Source organism: Coregonus lavaretus, assembly GCF_964263955.1.
Source record: "Coregonus lavaretus genome assembly, chromosome: 18".
Taxonomy (NCBI): domain Eukaryota; kingdom Metazoa; phylum Chordata; class Actinopteri; order Salmoniformes; family Salmonidae; genus Coregonus; species Coregonus lavaretus.
The window spans coordinates 2,090,497-2,099,922 of record NC_140005.1 but is presented as its reverse complement, the minus strand read 5'-3'; the positions used below and the strand labels follow the sequence as shown (position 1 = coordinate 2,099,922).

At 45.0% G+C, this 9,426-nt stretch overlaps 1 protein-coding gene across 1 annotated transcript in view; it reads right to left on the bottom strand.

The window, feature by feature from the left end:
* Positions 1-1,891: 1,891 nt before the first annotated feature.
* Positions 1,892-9,426, bottom strand: part of rab11fip5a (RAB11 family interacting protein 5a (class I)) — a gene marked incomplete at both ends in the record, with an annotated part of 80,728 nt that continues 73,193 nt past the window's right edge. The window contains 2 exons of the mRNA XM_084182019.1: positions 1,892-2,149; positions 2,648-2,792. Of these exons, the coding sequence (XP_084038145.1) occupies positions 1,892-2,149; positions 2,648-2,792 (403 nt within the window). The remainder of the gene's footprint in view (positions 2,150-2,647; positions 2,793-9,426) is intronic.

The window sequence follows — 9,426 nt, the reverse complement described above, 5'->3', positions numbered from 1 at the left end:
AAACAGTACAGAACATAGCCTGGTATTAACAATATATTGTATCTGGAAAAAGTACAATACTTTCCCTGATCATAACATCTGAAACTAGAGTTTCCCAACATGTTTCTGATTTTCCAGAAGTCCTTGTCTGAGGATTCCGGATTTCCTACATATTCACGGAATCTTCCAACCAGGATTTCTGGAAAACTCTATCAGATTGTTTGCCACCCTATCTGAAACAGTACAATACTTAACCTGGTCGTATCAATACATTCTGTCTGTCTGTCTGCCCTACACACACCACTCAAGTTCTTAGCCTGGTAGTATCATCTGAAACAATACAGTATCTAGCCTGGTAATAGGTCTAACATCTGAGACCTACAGTACTTATCTTGATAGTATCAACACATTCTGTCTGTCTGTCTGTCTGTCTGTCTGTCTGTCTGTCTGTCTGTCTGTCTGTCTGTCTGTCTGTCTGTCTGTCTGCCTGTCTGCCTGTCTGTCTGTCTGCCTGTCTGTCTGCCTCTGTCTGCCTGTCTGTCTGCCTGTCTGCCTGTCTGTCTCTGTCTGCCTGTCTGTCTGTCTGCCTGTCTGTCTGCCTGCCTGTCTGCCTGTCTCTGTCTGCCTGTCTCTGTCTGTCTGCCTCTGTCTGTCTGCCTGTCTGTCTGTCTGTCTGCCTGTCTGCCTGTCTGTCTGTCTGTCTGCCTGTCTCTGTCTGCCTGTCTCTGTCTGTCTGTCTGTCTGTCTGCCTGCCTGTCTGTCTGCCTGCCTGTCTGTCTGTCTGCCTGCCTGTCTGCCTGTCTGTCTGCCTGTCTCTGTCTGCCTGTCTGTCTGTCTGTCTGTCTGTCTGTCTGTCTGTCTGTCTGTCTGTCTGCCTGTCTGTCTGCCTGCCTGTCTGTCTGTCTGTCTGTCTGAACTACACCACTTTAGAAGCAGCAGTGTGTCATTGTAAGACATGCGACTCATAAAATAAAGAAAGGAAATCAAGCCGAACTTTGCATCAAAGATCAAACTATTCACTTGTCTGTTTTGTTAAGAACACTTTTGAACCTAAAATCACTTCCCATTCCATTCATGTGTGCGTTCCAAACGGTGCCCTATTCCATACGTACTGCACTACTTTTGGGACGCAGCCCATAACACACGAGTGATAGTTCCTACCTCTCATTTGGTTTGTAGGTTGAGAACTGTTGTAGGTGCACTTGTGTCTAGGTTGTGAAGTGACTGGGTCTGCATTCCAAATGGCACCCTATTCCCTATGTAGTGCACTACTTTTGACCAGAGCCCTGTGGGGTTCCCTATGGTCCCTGGTCAAAAGTAGTGCACTACATAGGGAATAGGGTGCCATTTTGGGATGCAACCTAGGTGATGAAGAGGAAGTCATTCAGTATCTGAGTGATCTGGGTTTGATCCTCTGTTAGCTCAATGCCACCTGGGTATACCTGAAACAACCTGAGGACCCTCTTCCCTAACCCCACGACCTCTGACCTAACCATAACATTAACCTTACGAACCACAACCCACCACTCGAACCCACTGCTTAAACTGCAACCCAAACCATTCAAAACAGGGACGTTTCCAAGCCGTCCCCTTTGTGTTCTCTAGCTACAGTGTTTATGTCAGAAGGACAGCAGTGAAGAGACTAAAAAGAAGACTGTTGTTGTTGTTGTTGTTGTTGTTGTTGTTGTCGTCGTTACGGAGAGTCAGAGTAGAGGGGTGCAAGCAGGGTTTGTAAAATTCCGGCAACCAAAATTCTCAGGTTTTCCAGATATCCCAGTTAGAGTATTCCCAGATTCCCTGCTTGTTCCATCCTGATTCTGGGAATCTTCCAACCAGGATTTCTGGAAAACCTGGGATGTCACAACCCTAGGCGCTAGTTACCGCCCCCCCCTTCCATCAATCCCTCTCTTGGTCACTTGAGCTTGGTGCCAACCTGCAGGATGGTGGGAGTCTGCTCCATAATGCGAACCAGCAGGGTGTCTATGTAGTCCTCCAGGTCCCTAACCTGAGGCTTCATTTTCTTCAACTCCGCCTCCCGCTTCGCTAGCAACGCCCCCTGTTGGTCAAACTCCGCCCTCTGCCGGTGTAGGTCCGCCTCCTGTCGGAGGAGGAGGGCGACCAGCTCACTGTGGGTCAGGTGGTAGTAAGGCCCAGCTCCCGCCGTCAGAGACTAGGAGAGGGAGAGAGGGAGAGAGAGGAGAGGTCAAAACAACAGGAGAGAGAGAGAGAGAGAGAAGGGGAAACAGAGGTTGGATTAAGTTCAGTTAAACAGAGAAACTGCCAATTGCTTCAGTTTGTGCTTTCTGTGTGGTATTTCTGTGTGGTATTTCTGTGTAGTATTTCTGTGTAGTATTTCTGTGTAGTATTTCTGTGTGGTATTTCTGTGTAGTATTTCTGTGTAGTATTTCTGTGTAGTATTTCTGTGTAGTATTTCTGTGTAGTATTTCTGTGTGGTATTTCTGTGTGGTATGTGCTAAGAGGCGGCAGGTAGCTTAGTGGTTAAGAGCGTTGTGCCAGTAACCGAAAGGTCTCTGGTTCTAATCCCCGAGCCGACTAGGTGAAAAATCTGTTGATGTGCCCTTGAGCAAGGCACTTAACCCTAATTGCTCCTGTAAGTCTCTCTGGATAAGAGCGTCTGCTAAACGACGTAAATGTAACTAGTCTGTACTTTTTTCTTCTCAGGCTGCTGCTCGGTGGGCTGGCTGCTCCTCCCAGGCTGGATGGAGGACTTGAGTTTCTCCAGCACCGTCCGCCCCTCGGAACGTTCCGCCCGTCTCCTCTCCTCTGGGGTCAGGGGCTTCACTGGGTGAGGACTGTAAAGGGACATACAGTAAGATGGATCACTGAGAGAAAAGGGAACAAAATGAAAAGTCCATCTTTCAGACCCCGGATTTGAACCTGTCCATTTTGAGTTGAAGATAGTTTCACAGAGAAATGTCAAAGATCATCATTGTCAGTGAAATGTAGTGATAATTTGAAACGCCTCAAATCAAGCAGCCATTAAATACAACGAATAACAGAATCACCTAAATACAGTAAAACCCATTAAGCGAGGAAACCATTAAGTGAAATATCCTCATTTGACACAGACAAACCCTGTCAACTCCATCTTTAACCTCCAGGACTCCCCCCTCATAGCAGTGTTATTGACAGGTCTGTCTGAGTGTGAATATACCTTTTTCCAGTACACAACACACTGACATCATGCACAGATGAGCGCAACACTTGGCGGCAGTAAGAAAGCCATCGCCATCTGCGGCCATTCAACATAGTCTAGATTGATGTTTTTATTACTTCTAAACAAAATAATTTTGGGGTTCTCGTACGCTTACAATTATGTTTTGATTCTTGCTTGAACAGTCGCTAAGATTATATTTGGTTGTGATCTTTGCAAAATAACTATTTTGGATGCTCATTGACAAAGAGCCATTTTAACGGTTGAAGTGTTTTTTTAGTATAATGCAGTTGATTTGCGATGATGACACATTATATTAAGCAGGACATTCATACGAGCCTGAAAATCCAATTATAATCCAAAAGCATTTGTGTGAAATGCCTCATAAGCAACATGTAAATAGAGGCTTTTCTTGCCGTCTTTCTAGAAGTCCCCCTTGTTCTGCCACCAACTTCCGAGCATGGCCCTCGTGTGGCAATGTTTGCAAACACAGAAAGGGGTCTATACTACCTTTCCTTGAGGGGGGAGGGGGGGATGGTTAACTTCAGGGCTCATCCCACTGGCCATAGAGACAAGAAACACAGAGGAGTCTGGTGTGTGTCAGTTGAGAGATAGAAGAGAAGATTTTCACACAGAAGAAAACGGAGAACCTCAGATAGTCAGCAGAGGAGAGGCAGTGGAAGGAGCAGGAGAACCCCAAATAGTCAGCAGAGGAGAGGGAGTGGAAGGAGCAGGAGAACCCCAGATAGTCAGCAGAGGAGAGGCAGTGGAAGGAGCAGGAGAACCCCAGATAGTCAGCAGAGGAGAGGCAGTGGAAGGAGCAGGAGAACCCCAGATAGTCAGCAGAGGAGAGGCAGTGGAAGGAGCAGGAGAACCCCAGATAGTCAGCAGAGGAGAGGCAGTGGAAGGAGCAGGAGAACCCCAGATAGTTAGCAGAGGAGAGGCAGTGGAAGGAGCAGGAGAACCCCAGATAGTCAGCAGAGGAGAGGCAGTGGAAGGAGCAGGAGAACCCCAGATAGTCAGCAGAGGAGAGGCAGTGGAAGGAGCAGGAGAACCCCAGATCGTCAGCAGAGGAGAGGGAGTGGAAGGAGCAGGAGAACCCCAGATAGTCAGTCGCCATAGAGTTAAATAGAGGGCTCATCTTTGCATCAACTATGGAAGTCGCTGACAGAAGAAGATCTTGAGGCCCTGTTGCTTAAGCTACACCCCCCCCACACTTCCCAGTAAACATGTGACCTCACCTGATCTGCTGATTGGCTGCCGGATGTGTCTCCTGGGGCATGCCAGCTTGCGATGCACCAATCACTGGCTGTGCAGTGGAGAAAGGGTGTTTGGCCGAGACCGTGCTTACTGATAACCTCACAGTAGCAGGGGGCGGGGCAGGGAGAGAGGAGAGAGCTGGAGAGGAGGAGGTGCTGGGTTCAACAGTTAGAGAGAGAGGAGCGGAGGAGGAGGAGGAGAGGAGGTCAGAAGAATTATGCTGCTGGACAAAGGACAACGACCCCAGGGTTACAACGCCAGGGTCGCTGTCGAACGATGGAGTCAGGTCCTCAACGCTGTTCCTCCTTGTGCCCTCCGAGTGGGACCGTTGGAGCGGGTGTTCTTCTGAGAGAGAATGTTGGACTACAACTGACTCCATAAGAGGGTGTTCTGAATATTGATCCTCTGATCTGTAATCCTCAATGTCTTCATTGACCTTCTCACCACTAGACGTCCCAGTAGTGGACTGACATGTTTTTAGTGGACTGTGAGCTTGAGAACTGAAAGAGTGTAGAAGCGTATTGGAAAGTTCTAGTGAGTTATACGATTCTAAGGCCATGCCGATTGGCCAGTCCTCTATCCTTGCTTCAGAGGATCTGGTCTTCTCTTTATCAACACACATGTCTCCCAGATGGGATCTGGATCGATCTAATGCGTCTGACTGGATGACATCATTATATGTCGCCCAGCATCGATCATCAGAGAACTCCCCCATCAAGTCTAAAGCAGCCATGTTGTCTGAGCCAGTGGCAGAGTGGGATGATGCAGTCGCAGCCTTAGCATAGGACATGTCTTCCTCACAGAGGTGAGAGGTAGCAGAGGGCACAGTCTCAGTCTTTGGGAGGGGAGGGAGGGGTCTCTGGCTAGTTTGGACTGCTGCTGCTGGTTCTTCATCCTTAGTGTTGGGGCTCTTCTCTTCTTCAGGAGGTTTTGGGAAGGGGCCGTGCTCCTTCACACCAGTGTTAGTGCAGTCCTGTGTGTCTGGGCGGTCTTGGGTTAAGGGCAGGATGGGTACAGGGTTAGGGTTGGTGGACCAGGTTTGCGGTGCTACTGAGAGATAGGAGGCAAAGCTAGAACACCAGGGATAGGGCTGGGCAGAGTTACGCTGTAGAGCCTGGTCAGCTAGGAGCTCCTCATAGAAAGGGTTACGCTGGAGGAGAGAGAGGAACGGGTTGGAGGGAGACATGGGGGGAGGAGCCGGGCTGAAGGGGTTAGTGTGGACTGGGGTTCCCAGTGAGTTAGGATCTACAGGAGGGTTAGTGGGGCCCCAGGAGAGCAGACCAAGGGTCAGGGGGGTGAGGTGAGGACCTGAGCTAGGGGACACCACCGGGCTGTGAAAGGAAGGAAGACACACAGTCCTCTTGATTAGTGATGTTTGTTTACAAGGCTAACCCCAGACCCCTATACATGCTGTTCTACTGGACAACATACTGTACCCCCATCCATCTGATCTTCACTGTATCCATCTGATCTTCACTGTATTAGAAGCAGGCCTTACAAAAAGTACACACCTCTTCTAGGGGCCGATTCAGACTTAGGAATTTACACCTTTACGACGCACTTATTTTCCACCATAATTTGCAAATAAATTCATAAAAAATCCTATAATGTGATTTTCTGGATTTTTTTTCCTCAATTTGTCTGTCATAGTTGACGTGTACCTATGATGGAAATTACAGGCCCCTCTCATCTTTTTAAGTGGGAGAACTTGCACAATTGGTGGCTGACTAAATACATTTTTTCCCCGCTGTATGATAAAAATTACAGACCTCTACATGCTTTGTAAGTAGGAAAACCTGCAAAATCGGCAGTGTATCAAATACTTGTTCTCCCCACTGTACATACATACATACAGTGGGGAAAGAAAGTATTTAGTCAGCCACCAATTGTGCAAGTTCTCCCACTTAAAAAGATGAGAGAGGCCTGTAATTTTCATCATAGGTACACGTCAACTATGACAGAAAAATTGAGAAAAAAAAATCCAGAAAATCACATTGTAGGATTTTTAATGAATTTATTTGCAAATTATGGTAGAAAATAAGTATTTGGTCACCTACAAACAAGCAAGATTTCTGGCTCTCACAGACCTGTAACTTCTTCTTTAAGAGGCTCCTCTGTCCTCCACTCATTACCTGTATTAATGGCACCTGTTTGAACTTGTTATCAGTATAAAAAGACACCTGTCCACAACCTCAAACAGTCACACTCCAAACTCTACTATGGCCAAGACCAAAGAGCTGTCAAAGGACACCAGAAACAAAATTGTAGACCTGCACCAGGCTGGGAAGACTGAATCTGCAATAGGTAAGCAGCTTGGTTTGAAGAAATCAACTGTGGGAGCAATTATTAGGAAATGGAAGACATACAAGACCACTGATAATCTCCCTCGATCTGGGGCGCCACGCAAGATCTCACCCGTGGGGTCAAAATGATCACAAGAACGGTGAGCAAACATCCCAGAACCACACGGGGGGACCTAGTGAATGACCTGCAGAGAGCTGGGACCAAAGTAACAAAGCCTACCAACAGTAACACACTACGCCGCCAGGGACTCAAATCCTGCAGTGCCAGACGTGTCACCCTGCTTAAGCCAGTACATGTCCAGGCCCGTCTGAAGTTTGCTAGAGTGCATTTGGATGATCCAGAAGAGGATTGGGAGAATGTCATATGGTCAGATGAAACCAAAATAGAACTTTTAGGTAAAAACTCAACTCGTCGCGTTTGGAGGACAAAGAATGCTGAGTTGCATCCAAAGAACACCATACCTACTGTGAAGCATGGGGGTGGAAACATCATGCTTTGGGGCTGTTTTTCTGCAAAGGGACCAGGATGACTGATCCGTGTAAAGGAAAGAATGAATGGGGCCATGTCTCGTGAGATTTTGAGTGAAAACCTCCTTCCATCAGCAAGGGCATTGAAGATGAATTGTGGCTAGGTCTTTCAGGATGACAATGATCCCAAACACACCGCCCGGGCAACGAAGGAGTGGCTTCGTAAGAAGCATTTCAAGGTCCTGGAGTGGCCTAGCCAGTCTCCAGATCTCCACCCCATAGAAAATCTTTGGAGGGAGTTGAAAGTCCGTGTTGCTCAGCGACAGCCCCAAAACATAACTGCTCTAGAGGAGATCTGCATGGAGGAATGGGCCAAAATACCAGCAACAGTGTGTGAAAACCTTGTGAAGACTTACAGAAAACGTTTGACCTGTGTCATTGCCAACAAAGGGTATATAACAAAGTATTGAGAAACTTTTGTTGTTGACCAAATACTTATTTTCCACCATAATTTGCAAATAAACTATAAAAAATTCTACAATTTGATTATCTGGATTTTTTCCCCACATTTTGTCTGTCATAGTTGACGTGAACCTATGATGAAAATTACTGGCCTCTCTCATCTTTTTAAGTGGGAGAACTTGCACAATTGGTGGCTGACTAAATACTTTTTTTCCCCCACTGTACATACATACATACATACATAATATTTCCCTTCATTACTTTCCAACCCCACCACCCCTTCCCTAATTGGAGTAAACTAGTGAACAACAACGCTTAGGCCTCTACTTCCAGCTTATACATACTATATACATTTTATGGACACAGTCAAATTCTACAATAATTATATTTTGTTTGTTTTTACTCCTGAACTTCCTCTGATCATTTTCATGATGTCCATCCGGTTTGCTTCTATATGCCATATCTTTCTAACTGTGCTCTTTCACAAAAGCTCTCAACCTATGACCTATATACTTATTATGGACACAGTATGCTTTACATTAGTTATCCTGTTGTTATTAGTTGTTGTTATTAGTCCCATCCTTCAAAGCTCCACATAAAACACCTCCCATCTATCTCTTAACACCATCCATATTGGATTTCTATTTGCCATATATATTTCAACTGTACTGTGATGTTTTACAAAAGTTCTGAACCTTTCTATTCTCATTGTTTCTACAGATCGTAAATTGAAAATAAACATTTTTGCTAAAAGTATTATTATATTATTGATCGATTGACTATGACTTTTCAGATCACCCAGTAGTGCTATCTGCAGGGTTAGCTCCAGGTAAATATTGCAATCCTTTAGCCATTCCTGGACCTGTGTCCAAAAACAAGCTACAAATGGACAGTACCAAAACAAATGATCTAATGATTCTGTCTCTTCGCAGCAAAATCTGCAGAGCTGGGAAGATTGTATCCCCCATATAAATAACATTCTATTGGTAGCAAGAACTTTATATAATAATTTAAATTGAAAAATTATACGTTTTGAATCCGGCGTCGTTTTGCGTATCAATTCATAAACACTATGCCATGGGATCGGTACGTCAAAAATCTCTTCCCAACTATTTTGCAATCTATATGGGACGGCTGTCAATCCTTTGGTCCTTAAATGAAACTGGTATACTTTTTTATTTATCACAATTTTCTTTAACCAATTATATTCTTTAATGCAAGGCCGACAGACAAGTTCCTTACTTTTTCCCCCTTCCACTTTCCTCTTCCATTTTTGCGGTAATGCTGCAATTATTTGGTTGTAATTTTGGGTAGAGCAGACATTTGTTTTTGTTAGCTGCATGTGCGACATAACTCCACCAGTCCTACCGATGATATCATTTACGAAGATTATACCTTTTTTAAACATTTTGTCAAAAAAAAAAAGGTTTTTTATCAATTAGTATATTTGAGTTTAACCACAATATTTGTTGCATTATTTGTTCTGTCGTTTCTGGAGGATTAAATTGAAATTGCAACCAACTTTCTATGGCTTGGTTTAGAAATAGTGATATTTGGGAGATTATTTCCTTTTCAAATAACTGAAAATGAGCGGTTGTAATCTGAATAAAGGGAAAAAGGCCATTCTTGAACACTGGGTGAGACAATCTTACTAATTTGCTAGAGAACCAGTTCGGATTTAAGTATAACTTTTGTATGACTGAAGCTTTTAGTGATAGGTCTAAAGCTTTAATATTTAATAATTTCTGTCCTCCGAATTCATATTCATTATATAAATAG